The sequence below is a fragment of the Aedes albopictus genome, unplaced genomic scaffold, assembly GCF_035046485.1.
Source record: "Aedes albopictus strain Foshan unplaced genomic scaffold, AalbF5 HiC_scaffold_93, whole genome shotgun sequence".
NCBI classification, from domain to species: Eukaryota; Metazoa; Arthropoda; class Insecta; order Diptera; family Culicidae; genus Aedes; species Aedes albopictus.
Window position 1 is genome coordinate 52701 of NW_026917787.1, and position 22300 is coordinate 75000.

General features: G+C 41.5%; 1 protein-coding gene across 1 annotated transcript in view; it reads left to right on the forward strand.

Moving 5' to 3' along the window:
• The window catches only part of LOC109420734 (protein gustavus), a 71639-nt gene extending 50180 nt beyond the window's left edge, over window positions 1-21459 (forward strand). Inside the window, exons 2-3 of the mRNA XM_029869128.2 lie at window positions 7985-8892; window positions 20606-21459. Of these exons, the coding sequence (XP_029724988.1) occupies window positions 7985-8892; window positions 20606-20745 (1048 nt within the window). The 3' untranslated portion in view covers window positions 20746-21459. The remainder of the gene's footprint in view (window positions 1-7984; window positions 8893-20605) is intronic.
• The last annotated feature ends 841 nt before the right edge of the window (window positions 21460-22300 follow it).

The window sequence follows — 22300 nt, forward strand, 5'->3', positions numbered from 1 at the left end:
CGATCGATTCGTTCGCCTAATTAGCAGCATCACTGCACTGCCGTCGATCCTCCAGCAGAAGGTTGCAATTATTTACCTTTAATTTCCATCATTATTGCGGAGACCACCCAAACTACCCGGCTTGGAAACTCCGGAATGGAAGATAAGCACAACCCCTGTTCCGAAGCAGGGGTGGGCTAGCGCCGCTAGACAGCACAGGGGTGTGCAGCAGCAATTACCCGGCGTGATTCATCAACATGGCGAAAATGCAAACACTTCCGATCCGATCCGATGGGGATCGAATCCCATTTCTAATAGGTAGGTACCTACCACATAGCAGCTCTATAATGAGGCGCACTTAATCATGGTTGGATGCGTCATTCCCGACATGGAGACTGAGCGAGCGAGCGCCGGGCGGACGTGTACTGTAGCGTTGCCCTTTTAATCCTGTTCCCTTGCTGCGCGATGCATGCTGTCCGGGATAGTGAAGGGGATTATCGCTTGTATCGATTGCCTCCGGGATGACTGTGTGTGTGCGTTTTGTGTCATTCGAATATATTTGGGATTAATTTTAATGAAAGGATACTGATTGAACGGTTGGTGGGCGTTTGTGGGTTGGAAAATTTATGCATCAAGGTAAAATGTAGATGAGCTGTTAGGGGGAAATAAGCTTCCAAATGGCGTCATATGAATTGCCCAGGGTTGTGGCTGGCTAGACCAACTGCATTCTATCAGATTCTAGGTTTAGGTTCTTCAAAAAGATTAGCACGTGTCGAATTTCGGCTAAACTGCCTATATGAAGTAGTTATTCGTTAGGAGGGTTCATAGAGACCTCGTAGATGTTCAGGAGTTCAAATCATAAGGTTCTACATAAATTACCCATGGTCATTGCTCCTTGTATTCTTGGAAGATTCTACAAGTTCACAAGACATCAGAATTCCGACTCCAGAGGCACGTAATCCATCATTTGAGACATTTATCCACTTCTAGCTACAATTCTCTACGACTCCATGACTCCATCTAAACGATCTACCTAGTTCAGGGTGTGCCTTCACGGTTTATTAGTATTCAGGCGAAAGGGTTTGTCAGGAGTTCGTCCAAAACTGACCACATAGAGTATCTGGCGCATTTTAAAAATATAGAATGAGTCACCAGAGATCAGTAATGACCATTTCGAACTCAGTAGACTCAGGCAAGATTACGGCCTTATACGCACTGCAACACTACACCGATCCCGTTCTCCACTGTTATCTTTGGTGGTCCTCTTGGTTATCTGGAGAGCTTCGATTGTAGGCATTTGGAATGAAGAAACCTGGTTATTTCTCTATCTTATATCCTATTCCACATACTGCCAACATGTAGTAGTAGTCTTTGGCATGTGCTATGCCGCAAACACGAACCAGCCAAGGGCTAAAAGTCTCTTTAATAAAGACAAATCAATCAATCAATGTGCTATGCCAAGAATTGCTCGGGATGGGGTCCGTAGCCTCATAGGATCGCCACGCCTATTAGCCGCTACGTCCTGTAGTATTTCACCACTCCTGTCCTCCGCTTGGTTTCTTCGGTGCTCCACCTAGTCATCTGGAGAGTTTCGATCATAGACATCCGGGATGGCGGTGCCTGCATCTCCAACATCCTGGCAATGTGATTTCATTTGGAGCGCCCCTGGGATGTGCCGCGCGATCTTCTGGACCTCCTGTGTGCTATGGTACTGCCGGCAGAACGGTTTCTGCACCAAGAATCACTCAATGTCCTAGGAACACGAGGTCTGCCAAGTCTATCAACAACTCCATTACGCCACCCCTTACGGATGCCTATATGATGGCCATCTATTCATCTAGTGGTGGATGATACCACTTGCAGACTGATGAAGCTTAGACTTTCCCTACTCTACAAGAGCCTTAAACTGGGTGAAGCCTACACTTTACCATGAGGTTGTGGCTGTAGCGACGTAGATGGGCATTAGTCAACTCACAGACACTGAAATGGGTTAAGAGTATGCTTTCGGTAAAGAGTTCGTCCTGACCGGGTTCCAAGTCGTCATTACGGGACGACCTTATGGGGCTTCAACCAACAGTCGTCTCAGAGGATTGGTCTAGATCAGACTAGACAAGATCATTAGACATGTATGCTAGTAGTGTCCTGGAGAGGTTCCAGGGTCATGTGGAGGTTCAGGGACTTGATAAAGTGAACCAGTTCAAAACGGGTACAGAGTCTAGCCAGCACTTCTCGCAGATATCTTGTCCAGGATTCGAAATGAGAAACATCGACTTGGATTGGCCTGAGGATACTTTTCAAAGTATGTTCGGAATAATTGATTCATGGGGAATGGAATCAAAATTCTCTACGTAGGTAGATTGAAGGTTTCCTTGTAGAGTAGAACCAGAGAAAGCGAGGAATCTGGACGAGAACCGGAGGTAACACCTATAAGATAAAGAAAAACCTGCGTCAGGAAGTTGCTCTGAATGACGAATTGACCGAGTTGGCAAATGAGCGGCCTTACTAAGCTCAGCTCGGTACGTGACTTGGTGGATTCCGAGTTCAACACTCGAGTTCAGAAATGATCACGTGGCCTAATCAGCGCTTCTCACAGATATATTGTCCGGGATACAGTCAGAATTGGGCACCTGTGGTGGTGCTACTGCCAGCGCTTGAAGAAGTCAAACAATGCTAAACGAAACACCGAGTCTCGCAGATACCCAGTCCAGGAGAAGTTCGGAATTGGAAACATCGACTTGGAGTGACCTGAAGAAGCTATTATTGGTTGGGAAGAAAGACAACGCTCCTTATGTACTACTCATAGGGAAGCCATTTGGAATGAACTCGGAGTTCACCACGGAGGTTGAAGGTTTCCACGCAGTGTAGAACCTGGGAAAATAAGGAGATGGCCTGGAAGTGAAGACAATACTTCCGGCTTCCACAAAAAGGTAGAATCTGAACGACAACTGGAGGTCGAACCTGGAAGATTAAGTAAAACTTGCGCCTGGTCGTTGATCCTGGACGATGACTATGGACGGCCTTACTGAGCTCTGGTTGGTAGCAGATTCAGGGATATTTCAGTGGTGTTCAGAATCTCTGTAAATGTTTCAGATGGTTTCATAGACTCTCAGTGGCATTCCAAGGGTTTAAGGGATGTTTCAGGAGACAGGGAATTCCAGAGGGATTTCAGAAGACACATTGGCGTTCAATAGAACTTCAGGAGGGCTCCAGAGCGATTTCAGAGTGTTTCACACGGGTTTCAGGGGTTTCTGAGCGGGCCTTGGGAGTTTCAAGCCATGAACCCTTTTTAAACCCCCTAAGTTCTCCGGTGTCCCTGAAATCCACCTGAAACCTTCCGCAACCCCTGAAACGCAATAAAACATGCCTAAAAATTCTCCTGAAATCCCTTGAAATATCTCTGAAAATCCTATCAATGCCTTTGAAAATCCTCTGAAACCCTAAATCCTTGTGAACTACATCTGCGAACTTCCTGAAACCCCGCTATAACATCCTGGAAACCTCTGAAATACTCTGAAACACTCTTAAAACTCGCGGAGACCTCGGATGCATGCCCCTGAACCCCCTGATAATACCCTGAAATCAACTTGTACACCCCTGAATTGGATCTGAAACCCTCTGAAACTGTATGAAATACGGTAAACTGTAAATTCACCTGAAACCCTCTGGAACTCCCTGAAATGCAATGAATATGGGTAAAGATTCTCCTGAAACCCCCTGAAATATCCCTGAAACTCCTATCAATGTCTTTGAAATACCTCTGAGACCCCCAAAGGCATCCTTAAACACCCTGAACCGCATCTGTCCACTCTCTGAAACCTCTCCATAACCTACTGGAAACCACTGAAATACTCTGAAACACTCCTTAAACTCACTGACCTCGGGGGATGTCTATGAACCCCCTGAGAATCTCCTGAAACCCACTTATACACCCCTGAGCCTCACTTGAAGCCCCCAAACTGTATGAAACACTGTAAACTGTAAATCCACCTGAAACCCTCTGAAATTCAATGAAATATGCCAAAAGATTGTCCTGAAACCCCCTGAAATATCTCTAAAAATCCTATAAATGCCTTTGAAATCCCTCTGACGCCCCAAAGGCATCCCTTAACCTCATGAACCGCATCTGCCAACTCCCTGAAACCTTCCTATAAACTCCTGAAAACCCCCGAAATACTCTGAAACACTCCTAAGAGTCACTGACCTCGGGAAATGCCCCTGAACCCCCTTAAAACCCCCTCACACCCACTTGTACACCGCTGAACCCTATTAGAACTTGTATGAAACACCTTAAAATGGCTCAAAGTGCCTTTGAAGCCACCTGAAACGTCTCCGAAACGCCTTGTGTGGGCCCTAAAACCTCTCAGAAGCCCCCCGAGACCTCCAAAAATGATCATGAGACCCAGAGACCCATCACACCCAGAGATGTGCCTCAATAGCGTGAATTTGAATGAAATGGAATGTAATCTAAAGGTAGAACCTGGGAGATAAGTGCCGGGAAGGTAAACCTGATCGATGAGGTCGAATCAGTACAAGGACGCTCCTTAACCATACAGGCCAGAGGTAGAATCTGAACAAGAGGTAGTATACACTAGATATGCTATAGAATTAGTGGATAAGACGTGGCAGGAAAAAGAATTGATGAGGGGAGCAGAGCATGGGCTAGGAGGAAAGATTCGAGCAATAAGGTCAAAATCACGCAAGAAGTTGGAGTCTAAATGAGTTACTAAATCCTGATCATGAACATAGGACTTGCATGAAGAGGGAGCTTCCAATAGAGGTAACGAACCTAAAAGGTTTGGTAGAACATGGACAAACGAGAAAGTGAAACCTGGATAAGGATGTGTCCAATCGATGCTACGGTGTAGATGATTCCACTGACATGGGTTTTTAAGTCAACACCTAGGATCTGGGACATCTAGAAAGACTCCAGAAATTCGGTATTCGGCGTCCCTTGATCCCGAATCCCAGCCCCTTGGTCTGGAAATAGTTCGCAGGGGAAGTAGTTCGTGAGGCAATCTCATGGCAGTTGTTTGGTAGAATGCAGAAGTGCTTAGGATGTTTAGACCTTGGATAACCCAACTGTGTCCAATTAAATTATGGTAATTCTCCAGGGTATTGGAAACCCATCTATGAAATTGCCTTGTAGTTTTGCGAAGAATGATTTAAAAGTGATCCATATAATTTGCGGACCATCCTAGTACTTTTATCAACTGGACACACCAAAAACCATGTCTGCAAACAATGCACACTCGTCTTTCGTTGTCGTAGGTCAAACGGACTTATCACATTCGTAAACAAATTTAAACGCCGCACAGACGATCCATTTTGCCTTTCGCGTAGCAATCTGTCTGGAGGAAGAGCTATCCCGTGCGAGATAACCCAATTTTTAAACCAACAGTCCGCAACACCTCCACCTCCCCCGCACCTTCCTTGATTAATCTCCTGCACAAGGCAGCAGGCCTTCTCCATCGCCCACCGTCGTCGCCGTACAGAATTTAATGATGTACAAACAGTGCATTCTACCTTTCGAAAGTCTACGCCGAAATGCGCACCAACAAAAAAAATCAACACAAACTTCCAAGGGACACCACCGCACCGCGGCAGCAGCACACCAGTCAGCACATGGCATTGCCAGTGAATGGGCTCTCAGTTCTTGTTAAGAGCATTGCCGTAGTCTTCGCGTTGGTTGATCGCGCAGTCCTGTCACTTGTCACACGATCACCCGCGCGCGCGCGTCTTCGATCGTTTGCGACCGCCACCGTTCGTTACCGCCGGTGACTGTCACTGCCGTCTCGTCACTTCTGGAAAAGGTGGAAAAGGTACGAAAATCAAATTCGAAAGGAACGCTTCCACTTCGACGGCGGTCCACTCACGCTCGATCAACCTCGAAATCAGAGCGAACTAGAGCGAAGGGAATGTGGTGATCAGTCGTCAGCTCAGCCAACGTGCCAATTCTGCCCGCGAGGTCCGTTTTTGGGGTTTTGGCACCGAACCGGGTGCCGCTCGCCGCTCGACTCTAGTGATGTGTGTTTGTGACCATCCACCGTTCAGAAGACCGTGGTCAAGTGGTGAAGTGCAACAACAACGCTCAAGAACCTCGCTCTTGTTTAAGCGGTTTGCCGCCCGCGGACAGTGATCTTTCACTTACATGGGAGGGACGGGTGGAATGCGTCTCCTTAGGAAAATCAACACAAACAAGTTCAATTACTGGTAGGGATCAGATGATCTGGCGTCTGTCCTATGTCTTTTGACAGTTGATCGATAAGGTCGATCAACTGATTGATCACTTCTGTCAAGTGATATAAATTGGAGGCCAGATTGTCTGCATCCTTCCAAAAATCGAGATCGTTTGCGCCGGGTAGAGTGCCTTAAACTTAGAGTGGCGTCATCTTTGAAATTGGATCAGTGATCATCTGTCAAATTTGTACAAATGCCCAGACAAGCAGAAAAGGCAGAAGATGTGATGGTGCCGGGTAAGTCGTTGAACCCTCGAAGACGCATTTCGTACCATCTTCCTCCTACTACAGGGAAACAAACTCAAGTGGTACTGGATTGCAGAAAAAACAACCAAATTCGTCAGCGGGAGTCGCCTGCCTCTGCCTGATGCATTCACCCCGGTGCCAATTTTAATGTTTTTGTTTACCATTTTCGACACTCACCCCTTTGATTCAGCAGCCAGCAGCCGCTCGACCGCGATCGCGATCGTACCGGGTGACGGGGAAGCATTCTTTCCAAAAACCAACAACAAAACTCGATCGCGCGCGTGGTGATGTCCCGTCGTAGGCGCACCTGGCCAAGGGCTTCTGCACCCGCACGGTGGTGGTGCGGTGAATGGGACTGGAACCGGACTGGACGTCATTAACGCCGAGAGCAGCTTGTTGCACGTGCGTCCGACTACTAGCTCGTTCGTCGATCGATCGACGCAGTGAATGTCCCGAAAACTGGTACAAATGAGCCTCATTAACCTTGCAATTAATTTCCTTTCTTCAGCTGGTGATCAGCGGGAGACTCACGGGATAAGACATTCTCTTCCCGATTGTGTATTTGGGTTCGTGAGAGGTGAACGTGATGTGGTGACTACAACTTTATTTTCGCGCAGTAATTGGTTCAAAACCGCTTGCACGCTGGTGCCGTATTGGTGCTAGAGCTGATCCTTGCATTGCAGACTCCTCCGCAATGCGCAATCTGAGAATGTACACGGTCATCGATGCCTGCCTACAGTAAACTCCGATACAGTCTGATGGCCGTCGCGCTGTCGTCCAAGCAAGGATAGCTACCTTTCTCGATCCATCCGGTCGTCGGGGTTGCGGCGATTGTTTTGGTGATCGTTCTGGACGGGATTTGTTTTGTAGACAACTGAGAGCATTTTGCGAACTGTGTTGATTATTGGTCACCATAATCTAGTCCGATCTACGAATAGTCCTACCGAACTCAAGTTACAAAAAAACTTGAAAGAATCTGGATGAGATGACAATGACACAGTAGAAGCTATACGATCAGGTAGACTCTAGACGGGTTGGTAGAATGTGTCTATCTACATAGAGCAGATAGAGTCTGGACCATTAAATATAGCCAGGACGAGTCAGACAGAATCTGGCAACCAAGTTATACCTGAACAACGTGGTAGAATGTCGAACATGAAAGAGAACCAGGACTAATACGTAGATATGATACAGACAAAGAGCCAGATCATGGACATGTGGGTAACTTAAACGTTGAAATCATTTCAGACCCGAAGGTAGAACCTAGATGAAAACGAAGAAGTAGGGTGGGCATACGTGAAGTCTGAAGTTTCGTTAGCACTAGGGTATTTGGAATCAAGGTAGAATCTGCAAGACAAAGCAGAACGTGAACGTATATCCTGATCGAAGCGATTGAATCGCAAAGACTACGCTATCTCAATATATTAAAACATCTGCAGAACTTGTTGTTTCTGAAAGCTCACCTCACGAAAAAACAATATTCTAACTTTACCTTTTCCTCCTTTCTCTTCCCGAATCCGCAGATACAAAAGTAGCCGGGGTCCGGTGCTAAGGTCAAGCGAACGCCGCCGTCCACAGAGTATATCGTCGTCCACGTCCGCGTTACTGCCCCGAGTGGTCCTAAATCGAATCGATCCCCGCGAGTTCGAACGCATCCGAGTCTCGTACAAGGTTGCCATCCGGAGCACCCGCAGCAGTCGAACGAGCAGTGGTGCCCACCCTGGTATGAACATGGGCCAAAAGATCAGCGGAGGTGTCAAAACGGTCAGCAGCCGCGACCAACCATCGCCATTCATTCCGAAGATCCCGCGCGAACTGGCGGCGCACTTCCAGCGACCGGCCCGTCTCGATCTCCTGCTCGATATGCCACCGGCCGCCCGCGAAACACAGATCAAGTACTCCTGGAACTCCGAAGATCGCTCGCTCAACGTGTTCGTGAAGGAGGACGACAAGATGACATTCCACCGGCACCCGGTGGCACAGAGCACAGACTGCATACGGGGCAAGGTCGGGTTCACCAAAGGCCTGCACGTGTGGGAAGTGTTCTGGTCGACGCGGCAGCGAGGCACACATGCTGTGATCGGTGTGGCCACATCCGAGGCACCACTCCACTCCGTAGGTTATCAAAGTTTGGTCGGCTCGAACGACCAGAGCTGGGGCTGGGACCTGGGGCGCAATATGCTGTACCACAACTCGAAAACCTGCCCCGGCGTCACGTACCCTGCGATACTTAAGCCAGATGAAACCTTCCTAGTGCCGGACAAATTCCTAGTAGCGTTAGACATGGACGAGGGAACGCTCAGCTTCATCGTCGACGGCCAGTACCTAGGGGTGGCGTTCCGGGGGCTCAAGGGCCGAAAGCTGTACCCGATCGTGTCCGCCGTCTGGGGGCACTGCGAAATCACCATGAAGTACATCGGTGGCCTCGATCGTAAGTATCCTTTCGCCGCTCGAAACCCGAAGCGTTGAAGCGTCGCCGCAAAAGTTTGACAGACGGGGGGAAGGGTGGAACGCGTCGACGCGGAGGCGCCAGCTCACGATCGCCGTCAAAACAACCGCAAATCGCGATCAGCGGGACAACTTTTTCCTTTATTGGTTTGTTTGTTTTTTTCGGCTCGGACTCGATCCGAACCTTAGCCTTCGCGCGTCAACCAAGGTTAAGATTTCGTGGGTAATTGATTCGGCTGAAATCGAACCGGCGGCGGCGGCAAACAATCGATGCCGTTCTGAGCGCACGTTTATTTACAATCACTTTTTTGTGTCCCGCGAAAGGGTCTTTAGGTTTTTTGGGTGGTCAGGCAACTATCTTTTTTGCTGTGCAGTTGCTTCGAGGCGTAAGTTTGGATGACTTTCGGTTTTTTTTTTATCGTTTTGGCTGACGAAACGCAATGTAAACAAATGGGTGAAATGATTATATGGCGTCGAATGGAAATGGGCTGTAGTCCTTGCGATCGGGAAATGGTTGTGGTTTGTTTTGGTGAATGGTTTGCTCGAATTGAGGTTCAGGTAATGAATCATTGGCGGTAGACAGTGCAGTGGTGGAAACCCGGCCTGCGGTCCTTCAGCTACCGCGATTTCGAAAGTCGTTATCTTTGGCACAGTAAACGATGCGTGATCATTTCCAATATTGGCAATATGCGAATAGCTGATACTTATAAATCAATCCAGATAAATTGGCTGTGATAATGCTAGTGCTTTATTTAAAAGAAACAATCATGCCTCTTGTTTCTGATACGGATTGCGTGATTTGAAATCTGGGTTCTGGTGATAGATCAATACAACTGATCAACTGATCAACGACCCAAAAATCAACAATTGCAAAGACTTTGCAATCAAAATAAAATTAGAATTCTCGTCATTTTATATCAATTACATTTAATTTGTCCAGAAAATTCGAGAATTTACACTTGTTGAACAGGTATATTTCAGGTTACATGTTGATAACTCTTTGAGTCCTTCAAGAAATCTAGCGGGGCATATGTGTAGAAATCAGCAAGGAACTGTTTACGTTATTTTCCACAAAAATATGAGTTTGTTACTTGACAATCAAGATTATTTGTTAAAAACCTTGATTTGTTTAAACTTGTCTATGATAATCTGCTTTTTTTTGCACATCTACTTCACAAGATAACGGAAGATGTGCCATATTCGTCATTTGTTCGATAAGATTTCGATAACCTTCTTATTGCTCAACACTCTAAACTACCATTTTTAAAACGTAGTAAACGCATCAAGCTCACTCTCACCCAGGTATTCGGTGATGAACTTGGCGATTAACAGGTAGCATTGATCGCCTATCACTCGCCCCCGTCCCAAACATGAGCCCTCTAGTGGCACCAGCCAGCAGAGGTAAACCAGAACCAGAGTAGCTTGTTTAGATCAACCATCCATCTAGCCCATCCAACCAGATCGGTCTAGAACAGTCAGGTTCAGCCAGCCAGGTATATGTAGATTGATAATAATTAGCATGCTGGTGATAATGGACTCAAGCTCATAAGAACAATGTTCTCGTTCGTTACATTCAAAGTTGAGTGACATCGTGCGCGTGCGGGTGAGGGTCACCAACAAGCATGGAGGAGCGTGGGAGATTAACGTACCTAGCGGTAGCTCTATTGCGCGTTCTTCCTCAGGAAAACGTGTTCTTTCGGCATCGATCGATCTAACGAATGCAGGTCATCGGGAGGGCAATGATTTATTGCGCAACATAGATTATCTATGCGAACTATCATTTCATTGTCTCTAAAGTCAGTTCTCTACTGTGGTTTAGAACAGTGAACGCTTTGGATCTCTAAATCTGCCTATATTACAGTGAATGTTACGTTACTAGTAATTAGATCCGTTCAGTAGATCGTAGAGCCACAGATAACAGACGTTTATGCTTATATTGGCAATGTGTGTAAAAATGCTCAACAGCCATTTTGTATGTAACGAGCAGCTGAGACTCAAGTGGCAATCATTTAGAGATGGCGCAGTGATCGATAGTCAGTGATCGCTTTCAAGATTGCATGCACTACGCAATTTTACACTCAAGATTGTATTCAGTCTTGAATGAAACTGGAACTTTGAACTATTCTTGCATTCAAGTTCGATGTAATGTCGCAATAAGTTGAGTAGATGGCGGTAGTGAGCCAACGTATATCGTTTTGAACATTTACACAGGATTCTGCGAAAAATTTGTACTAGCATAAACATCTGTTATCTGTGGTAGAGCCTTTGCATTGCATCAACTGAAGAAACAATATGCTTCTGTAGGCACTTCTTGAGGTAGATCACCCCGTTAACAGTTTCTGATAATCACGAACTGCATACATTTGCCACTTGAGTAGATCGCTTTTCAAATCATGTATGTCTTGGAAAGCTTTGAAAGTTTTAGCTTCCTTACTTCTTCTGGAATTTCGAAAAACTGACAGCGATAAATATAAAGTCGACACCAACATTTCAAAAGGGCGTAACTGCTTTTGGAACCATCACCTTCTTTTAAAGCTGTGGATCATGTGTTATGATTTCCATGTTTTTCACAACAAGTACCAGATGGGAAAAACTCTCCTCTTTCCGACAACCACGGTGGTTTGAGTGTAAGGGAGGCAGTACGACCTACAGCTTTGAAAGAAGGTATTACTTCCAAATGCAGTTACGCCCTTTTGAAATGTTGGTGCCGAAGTGTACAATAAGCTCCAAACTACTTCTACCCCAAATTCGTAGAGAAAATACCGAATGGGGATAAATTCGGAACCAGTGAACAAGTTTTTCACGTAGATTCTGTAGAATATTTTTCAGAATTCACCCAGCGGTTTTCTTGATATTGCTCCCAGAATATCTCACGGCCTGGATTGACCCACAAAAAATTTCCTGGGACTTCACCCAGGATCTCTACTTGAGACTTTTGAGACTCTGAGTATATTTCTCAGATGGTGTCGCGTAATTAACCTCAGAGTTTATGTCAGGTTTTCTCTCGGAACTTTTGTAGGAGTTCTTCCCTGAATTTCTCCTAGCTTTTCTACAGGAGTTCCCCCTGGGATTTCTTTCTGAAGTTCCCCTGTATCCCTCACGGAACTTCTTATGAAGTCCCTCCTTTAATTCCTTCAAGTTATTTCCACGAGCTTTATTTTGAATGTCAGTTAAATATGCTGTTCAGTATCAAAAATAGAGAAAATATTTTCACTTCCAGTGAAACGCACGGAAAAGCACCAAAAACAAAGAAGGTGACAAATGTGTAGTCAGCTTCGAAGAGGTATTAAATTTCACAAATAAATATTTATTTCATGTGAATGAATTGTTTATCTACTTCCTAAAGGGGTTCAAAATACTTCCCTTACCCTATTTGTTTAAGATTTTCGTGGGATTTTTCTCGAAGGTTTATTTGATATTTCTGTCGAAGTTTCTCCATGGAACTTGTTTCAGAAGATTCCTCCCGGCGTTGTTCTCGGTTTTGTCTCTAAAAGTTCTTTAAGATTGATCCTGGACTTTCTTCCAAGATTTTTGAGGGGTTTCTGCAGAAACTTTGTCAAGGAATTCTTCAAGCGATTTCTGTCAGAGGTCTTCCAGCTTATTCCTAGTTGTTGTTTTCAGGATTGCTTGCAGTGATCCTCCTAAGGTTTTTCATAGAGGTTTTTCCCAGGTTACCGACTGCCAGTGTTCTTTCCGAAAGAAACCCCTACCCGTAGGGGTTCTGTGCGTGTTCCTGTTGAAATTTCTCTGATAGTTGCTTCCAGAGTTTTTTTTGCAGGGATTTTTTCAGGGTTTCTCATTTGAATATCTACTGAGATTGCCTAAGAAATTCCCTGGAAAATATCGGAAGGAATCCAAGTGAAAGCGTACGATGAACTGCGGGAAGTGTTATTGAAGAGATCTGTAGATGAACTTTGGAGAAAAATCAGAGAAAAACTGGAACATCCCGAAGAATAATCTGGGCGGAATTTCGAGCAAAATCCCGCGAGGGACTTCAAGAGAAACACATGAAATATTTTTAGAAGAAATCCCTTCAACAATTTCTCAAAAATCCAAGGCAAACATATTCAAAAGCTATCCCGGAAAACCACTAAAAGATATTTTTAGATGTCTTAGAAGATTTTTGTCGGCGTTGTTCCCGTTGTTATTTCTTAAAGTTTTTCACGATTTGTCCTGAGCTTTCTCCCATTTTTTGGGAATTTCTGCAAGAGCTTTTCCTTATATTTGTCGTGGAATTAATCCCGTAGTTTCTTTCAGAGGTTTTTTCAGTCCTTTCCTAGTTGTTGTTTCTAGGATTTTTGCAGCGATTCTCCTGAGATTTCCATAAAGATTTTCCCGGGATTACTGCCAGAGTTCTTCCCGGACTTCCTACCGAAAACTGTCTCGTGATTTAAGGACAGACTAGTTAGAATCCCAAAATGGCCGCCACAATGGCCGACTTTGGTACCTACTCACGATTTTGAAAGCACAAATCTCCTCGTAAACAAAATCAGCGAACCTGAGCTTCTTATTTTAAGCTTATTACAAGTGAGCAAGAACAGAATAATAAAATGCACTGTTATTTGAAGCTTGCTTCTTGAGATATGTGCGTCTGAAGTTCTGATGCACTGTTAAAGCGGGATATCAAGGCGTTTGTCCTTAACGTGTTCGTTTTGGAATTTATTTAACAGTTGCTTCCGGAATTCTTTGTAGAGGTTTGTTCAGGGTGAGATAGCCTAACAAAAAATCCCAGAGAAATATCGTAAAAACAGGGGAAATCATGTGATAAACTCTCCTATTAGAGAGATCTTGAGTAGAACTTCGGAAGAAGTCCAGCGAAAACCCGGGACAGCCCGAGAACAATATGCGAGTAATCCCAGGACGTAATTTTAGAGAAACTCCAGAAGGATCTCAAAAAAAAATCAAAGAGAAATCCTGGGAGGGACTCCAAAAGAAACCCATGTAAGCTTACTGTAAGAAATCCCTGCAGCAATCTCGCAAAATTCTCAGGAGAAACTGTTGAAAAACCGTCTTGGAAAACCACTGAGAGATATTCGTAAAAGAACGTACGATGAATTCAGGAAAGGACTTCCGAAGGTATTCAACAAGCAGCACTGGGAGCATATCGAAAAAACCACTGCAAACATCCCGGGAGGTAATCCTACAGAGACCTCGTGTAAAATACCTGCTGCAAGATTGGGTGAAACTTTGGTAGAATTCACAGGAACAACTCTCAGAACTCACGGGATAAAATCTATGAAAGGACAAGTAAAGAAATTCTAGTATATCTCAATTAGAACGGAGGTTCTAACAGACATTAATTTATTCATTTGAGTTTTTCTCTAGGAATTAGTCTGAGTATTCTCCGAGGAGTTCCTCAAAGACCCTTAAACAAAATCGTAGTTCCTTTATAAATAAAAAAATAGTTTTTTTTACAAATTCATACTAAGATTTCTCCCGGTGATACGATTTTTTTATCCAAATAATCTCTCCAGAGCCTCCTAAGAAATTAACAATTCATTTTCCGAAAATTTTTGTAACGATTCTTTAGGATTTCTTCTGAAATTCTTAAAATGGTATCATCAGGAAATTCTTAAAGATTTGCTCAAGATTCACAAGATATCTCCGGCAATTTATTTAAATATTTGTTTTAAGAGCTACTCTCATCAACAAATTTCTCAAATGATTCATCCAGTTACATTAAAAAAAATGCAGCGGAAATTCCAGGTGATTACGACAGATTTAACTGATGAATAACCCGAGAATATATTTTAGAAGTTCCTCTAAGTATTTCTCCGGAAGTTCTTTTTATTATTAATGCTACCAACGATTCTTCCAAACTATCATTTGTCCAGAATATCATCGACAAATTGCTTCATCTGAATATTTTACGGAGTTGAAAAATCAGTCGTTAATAAGTTGGCAATATTTATGGGATTCTAGTGATAAGGGACGTTGGTGTCATTCCATTTGGCCCATAGTCAATCAAAATTTATGGTTTAAATATTTATTTGTTGGACAAAACTTCATTTGTACATTTTCGAGACTTATGTCTAATCATTATACAGGGTGTTAGGTTCCTGAGTGCAAACTTTTTAAAGGGTGATAGAGGACCATAAATGGTGAAAAAATTGTTCTACGCATATGGTCAAATCTCAACCGTTACGCAGTTATTCGACTCCCCATGTTTTTGACTCTTATTGCCTTAACTGGCTATAACTTTAAAATGGTCGAACTTGTCGCAGTTTTTTTGCCCTTATTCGAAAGATTATTGAATTTTATATCAAATGGCATCCTTGAATCGATTGGTTTAGTTAAATAACTAAGTTTTCTAGAACAAAATAACTAAAAATAGTGTGTTTCAATTTGTTATGTCAATTATCTTTGCAACATGCGTAATGAATTAAAATTCTTTCTTTGGCAAAGTTCTGGCCCCTGTTCCACTCTACAATTCGTTATTTGACGCCAAACTTCTAACTCTTATCGTTTTCTTGCAATTTTGATTGATAAGAGATAGAAGTTTGGTGTCAAAGAACGAATTGTAGAGTGGAACAGGGGCCACAACTTTGCCGAAGGAAGAATTTTAAATTATTACACATTTTTCAAAGATAATTTACAAAAACAAATTAAAACACACTACTTTTGAGCTATTTGCTCTAGAAAACTTAGTTATTTTACTAAACCAATCGGTTCAAAGATGCCATTTGATAGAAAATTCAATAATCTTTCGAATAAGGGTAAAAAAATTGCGACAAGTTTGACCATATTAAAGTTATAGCCAGTCAAGGCAATAAGAGTCAAAAACATGGGGAGTTCAATAACTACGTAACGGTTGAGATTTGACCGTATGCGTAGAGAAATTTTTTTCACCATTTATGGTCCTCTATCACCCTTTAAAAAGTTTGCACTCAGGAACCTAACACCCTGTACATATATGTAACAGTCATTTATATCGTATTGATATAAAAGATTCAAATTTATGTGATTTTTGCTCAACCTATGAGGATATTGACCATATTGTTTTTAATTGTTCTAGATATGTTGTACCTAGAACTAAATTTATTGGTGATATTAGGATACATCATCACAGGGTTCCAGAATCTGTTCGCGATATTTTGGGAAGCAAAAATCTTTGTTTGATGAAAATACTTTATAGATTTTTGAATGATATTTCCTATATAGTATGATATTCCTTTTTTTTCTAAATCTTTCGTTTCAGAGTTTGCAAGATATTTCAGCGGTAGATGACATTTTCATTCAAGATTAGGATTTTTGGCCCATTTTCAAGATTTGGCTCTGCTATGGATTTATGCCGTTTGAGCCTTTATTATAAGTTATTATATATCCTTTGTAAATGTTTTGTGAAAAGATGAAGAGGTTTTATGCCTTTTTGAGTACGATTTCAAAAAGAGAAAAAGGAAATCACTCAAAGGGGCTTTTCCCTCATCCTAAATTTTTGTTAAAAAATAAAATTAAACTAAACTAAACTATCATTTGTCCAAGGATTTTTCTCAAAAGACACCAAGAATTCTTTCTCATAAAATCCTCCATATAAATTTTCTTGAAGATTTAACCTGAAATTTGTTTGTCCTTCAGAATGGTTCTATGGATACTTCCAATAGATTCTCTTGCAGAAGTTCATGCAAAGATTTCTCCAAAAATTACTGCTCGCATTCCTCTGAAAATTTCTGTCTGGATTTTCGAAGGATGCCTCCACAAATTACGCATTTGGCATTTTTTTCCGAGGACATACATTTATAAATTCTTCTTAAAGTTTTTCTTTCGGAAATTCGGAAATTTCTGAGAGAATTCTTCAAAAACCTTGTGGCAGTTTTCCCAGAAATTCTTAAAAAAAAATTCAAATGTATCCGAGGAATTCTCAATGCATCCTTCGAAAAGTTCTTCATTTTTTTTAACGAGAAGTTCTAGAAAATCTGCGATCACACGTTCGTTTCGTATGAAACTTTTCCAAAAGCCTTTTCGTCAAGCCAAAACACATCGTCGATTGACAATGACCTCCATTTTAGCACTTGCTCTAACGAAAACGTATAGATTAATGAAAATTGCGGCGATACGAAACAAACTCTGTTTAGACTGATATGAAACAATATAAACTTTGTTACGTTTGTAATTCATCTATATTACAAACGTAACAACTTAACGAACATTGTGACTGAAGACTGTAACTAGACAGCTCTTAAGCTTAATTTAAAAAAAAATAAAACAAGTAAAAAAAAAAAAGAAAAAAAAAATCTGAAAAAATTGCTGTTCTAGGAAATTATACCGGAAATCTTCCAAAAATTTCTCCAGAAACTGCTCCCAGAACTCCCCGTGAACAACATTTTTCCGCCAGAAGTGTCGTCACATTCGTCCAAGGAACCCCTTAGATATTTCTTCGAGGAATTCTTCAGAAGTCGTCTCATCCCAAAAAGAGCACTGCTAAAGCTTCCCCGACGATTCCACCTGAAATTTCTCCAATGACTCCGCAAAGAATGCTTATAATGTTTTATCCGGAAGTTCCTCGAAGGATTCTTCTAGAATATTATTCTAAAATTTCTTCTGAAAATCTTAAGAGAGCCGCTTCAGTAAATGTCTCGGAGATTTGCTCAAAGACTTTTGTCAATTTCACGATTTTTGCTTAGGCTAACCAAGCCAAGTGGCAATTACAACGCAATCAAAGGTCAAAAAATGTTTTCAAGAGTTCTTGCGATCCCTTATTTAGAATTTCTCGGAAGATTCTTCCAGATTTTTTTCATTATTTTTCTGATAATCTCAATTGGGTTTTTAAATTAAGAAAAATGTATTGATTTTTATATTTTATACGAAAGAGCACCTTTTTCTGAGTCACTATGATTTTTTTCAGATTTTTAGAACCTTATTTTGGTACCTAAAATCAATTTCAAAGAGATTTTTTGAAATCACCTTTTGACAGCTGGACAACTGTTTGACAGCTCCACCCAGTACAAACTGCGATGAGGGGTGATTCGACAAATCGCTCCCATACAAACTTCAAATTGATTTTTAAATAGGTTCCCGGGCTCCAAAATTCATGAAAATTTGGATTTCGGTTCAGTTTGACATGCAGATTCAGAATATCGAATTATTTCAACACCGTTAAAAAAGCCAATTAAGAACCTCCCAAATAGTTGCGGAAACTCCTGAAGGAAAATCTCTGGAAATTGAGGGGGATCTCTGGGTATTCCTTTAGCAGGTCCTCTGAGGATTTTCTTAAAACAATTACAAAGTCTGCCGAGGATTTTTTAAAGGTTTTCTTTCCTAAATTCTCCTAGAATTGATCGGGGAATAATGAAATAGTCAACATTCAATTATAAAGGGTGAGTCGTTAATTATTGTGCCACCCTATCTTCAACTGATACGCAAATTGTCTACAGTTAACGAAACGAAACCAAATTTTATCAGTAGTTTAGTATATGTATGTGTTTCAACTTTCTGGTATAGGTTCAAATTTAGGATGCGTTTTAGTAAAATTCACGACATTTTCAATTAACTCCCAAGGCAATGTTTAGGCTTCACTTGAAACAAATAATTAAAGCTATCTGGTTTGTTTATGCGCATCGTGCCTGGTTTTCAACCAGCTTCAAGCTTATGTTTCACTGACAACATTTCCTGAAACCTATTGACGAACATTAAGATGATCCGATAATGTATAATCATTAATTGTTCCAAGGCGCGATACCATGATTTTTGATTTTAGCATGTGATTGTACAACATCTTTCTTAGAACTGTTAACTAAATTTATTCTATATCGACCGGAATCTCACTGATAATTGTTCAATTCATTATATGTAAACAATAGGAGAAACTGTGCAAAATTTGGTTGATTTTGGTGAAGCAGGAAAAAAGTTACGTTAGTTTGAAAATCGACTCACCCTTTAAAGTAATATAATAAAATCGTTTTGAGAACAAGCTGCCATGAAGGAATCTAAGAATCCACGTGCCTATAAGAAATCCTGGAAGCATTCCTTGAGGGTATGCCAAATCAAATTTTCTAGGATTCAATGAAAAACTATTGAGATATAATGCCTTAAACATGGAATCCCTGGAAAATCCCTTAAAAAGTAATGTGGAAAAATTTGAAGTATTTTTTTTTCTGAGGAGTTTTGGAAAGTATTTTATGAAAAAGTAATGCCAAAATAGATGAAAAAAATCAAGGTATACCTTAAAAAAAATCACGCCACAATTTATTGTATACAGCTTTTTATTGAAATTATTTCAGAAAGACTTTAACGTTATTGACTGAATTTCTATTTTGAAAATATTGAAAGAATTTTGCGTTCAAAATTTTATGAAAAAAATGAGCTTTATCTGAGACACTACGTTTGAGGTATCCTTACAGTAATTTCCAGAAACCCACGAAAAGTGTCCTAGTAGGAGTTATGTCAAAAACCCTTTGAAAAAATAAATAATTCAGAAATCAGCTCAGCAGTTTCAGAAAAAAAAGTTTCCAAATAAGAAAAAGAAGTTCTCCAAGGATATATTGTTCCAGAAATTTCCTGAAAATGTCTCCATGAATATTACAAGGCATTATGGTTTTGTATAATGTTGTTTTGAAGTTGCATATATTTGGTAATTATAGAAAATTTTGAAATTTATTAATATAAGCATCGACTCAGTCGTTAATCATCTGCTAAATCATACTTTAATCGTTCACAAATAACGACTTTTAAATTCATTCGACTACCAAATTCAATTTAACTAGAGTCATAATACAGATTTTTGTGTGTCTTGTGAAAGATTTTGAAAATTTCACCTGGCATCTTTTATTGAACTTTGCGAGGTGACGTCACGAATGAACGTTCGGTTCATTCTCGTTCGTCCCTTCCTTTTCCCTCTCACGCGAGTTTTGTCATTTTCCGGTGGTTTGTTTTGATTCCCATTCACTGCCGTTCTTTTCTCTCTCGGAGAGAAAATTGAGGTTAAATTTCGATGTAAAATTCTATTGTGGCTCTTCAAGGAACAAAACAGAAAACGAGACAGGTCCTGGATAATAACTGACCCTGTGTACAGGTATCTTTTTTTAGTGTCAAACAAGTGTTGTTTCTTGAGTTCTTTCCTATGTACTTCAGGGCTTAGTCTTGCACTGGTTGTGTTTGACAAATAATTTGTCCGCTAGGGAGCGCCTGTGAGCTCGCAAACTTCTCAAATGGCTTTATCCAATTTCAATGGTAAACTATTGACTGCTGAAGAAACTCTCTAGTGCCAAATTCTTGAACAAAGAAAACTCAGTCATTGGCGTAGCCTCTTTTGTTTTCCCTATCACCCTTCTGAACAAACACGAAAAAAAAGATGGAAGAGACAGCACTTTCCTCCTCTCTTATCCTGCTCTTCCTCGTGTTCATCAAGATGAATGAGCGAGAAAAAAGCTGGTTACTCTAAAGAACTTAGTTCACCGGTTCATTCCTAGATCAGAATTCACTGTACTCAAAAAACAAGTAACACAGGTGCTGCTACCACAGGTACTGCTTTGTTTTTAGATTTTCGGATTTAAGTCGTAGAAAGACGATGGTTGATTTGAATTGTTTCCAACGTTTCGATCCGACAGATGGCATCTTTATCAGGGCTTCCAAGATACAGACAATTAAAAACAATCCATCTTTTGTCAAACTTTCGGCGTAGAGCTCAATATCGATTCTTATTTCCCCCGAAACAATGAAACACCAGTTTTAACATATTTTCATCTTCTTTCCATTTTTAGCCGAACCACTGCCACTGATGGACCTGTGCCGGCGAGTCATCCGCCAGAAGATCGGCCGAACGCACATGGAGGAGCGCATCGAACAGCTCCAGCTGCCACAGTCGATGAAAACCTATCTGCTCTATCGGGATCGAAGATAATAGACGCCCCCGCGGCAGCCGACTATTAATTATTTAATAATAATTATTATCGCTTATTATTATAATTATTGGCTAGATATTAATTTTCTCCACGTCCTCCTCGTCCTCCGCCGCCAACAACCGCCACCGCCAACGCCGACGCCTACGCCGGATTTAGTTGTGGCCGGGAAAAGAGGGAAACAGCTGGTCGATCGCTGACTTTTGGGAATAAAAAGAAGAACGCAAACTGAAGATTGTAGAACATGATAGATCAGTTTTTGCCGTTTTTTTTGTGATTAGGCGAGGATCGAACCGAGTAGCGTTTGTCCCTTCGAGGAACAGTGCCTATCCGACTTTGAAGGATAGAAGAGAGGAAACGATAGGTCTATTTTGCAAGTAACTGACACAAACTCTGTGCGAGAAAGGATATGATTTTCCCCACAATCTCACATTTTTTTTAAGTAATACGGACTCTGCGATAAGTAAAATCTAAGGAAATAGTAACTTTAGGTGGACAAAAAAAAACAGTAAAAATTACAGATGCAAATAACAGAAAACTAAGTATATATATTGGAGAAAAATATAAGAAAAAGGCAAAAAATATTTTCACTTTTAGAACGCTGTAAAAAGGACAGAAGAAACATTGTAAGATAGACGAATCGAAATCAAAAGGCGCCAGCACTTTTTTGATTTTAGCAACTGTAAAAAATATAAGAGAGGAAAATGGCTGACTTATCCCCCCTTTTTATTCGTTATTTTTTGTCCCCGCCCCGACACACCCCTCCCCCTTTGAATAATGTGAACCACAATCCCCAGAGAAAATACACTTTGAAACACATACACACAAAACAGTGGTAAAACAAAATGTGTTCTGTTTTTTAAGCTTTTAATCTGTATAGTAAACCTAGGGCGTCAGAAGCAAAGGATCCGATGTACTGAAGAAAATATAAACTAAACCACAAGAAATAGAAAGAATACACACGAAACGCAAGAACAATTAAAAAACGCAAACAAACGAAATGCTACTTCTTTTTTGCATTTATCGTCCAATGGTGGCCCCGGAAAGGCGCCGTCGCCAAGGATGATCTCCGTTCTTCCATGATCTTGACATAAGTAACAGGAGAAACCGTAAACAAAACGCAAACACGCAGAACGGGACCGACAGTCGTCTTCTAAGGCAATAAAAGCGAGTTATGCGATCAAACAGGCCAGAACAAAGTACTATTTATTAGCTTCCGTACGGAACGGAATGGAACGGAAACGAATCGACCAAGGAAACATCACTCGCACGAGTCGATCGGTCGATCGATCACAGTCGATCGGACGGTCGACATCAGACGTGCAGAATGATCAAGGACAAGCAAGAAACCAACAAGCAACAAGAACAAGACATAAAATATGGAATCCGTGTGATTTTTTTTATTATTTGAAGTGATTTAAACTTAGATTGAGTAATTAAACTTTATTAGGGTCAAGTAAGCAGGTGGAAAGAATGAGTGCAGGCGTTGTGAGTGTCGAGCGATCAGTAGAGAAACGACAGGAAGTGTGAGGCGACAGAAAAATCTTAGGTTCTTAA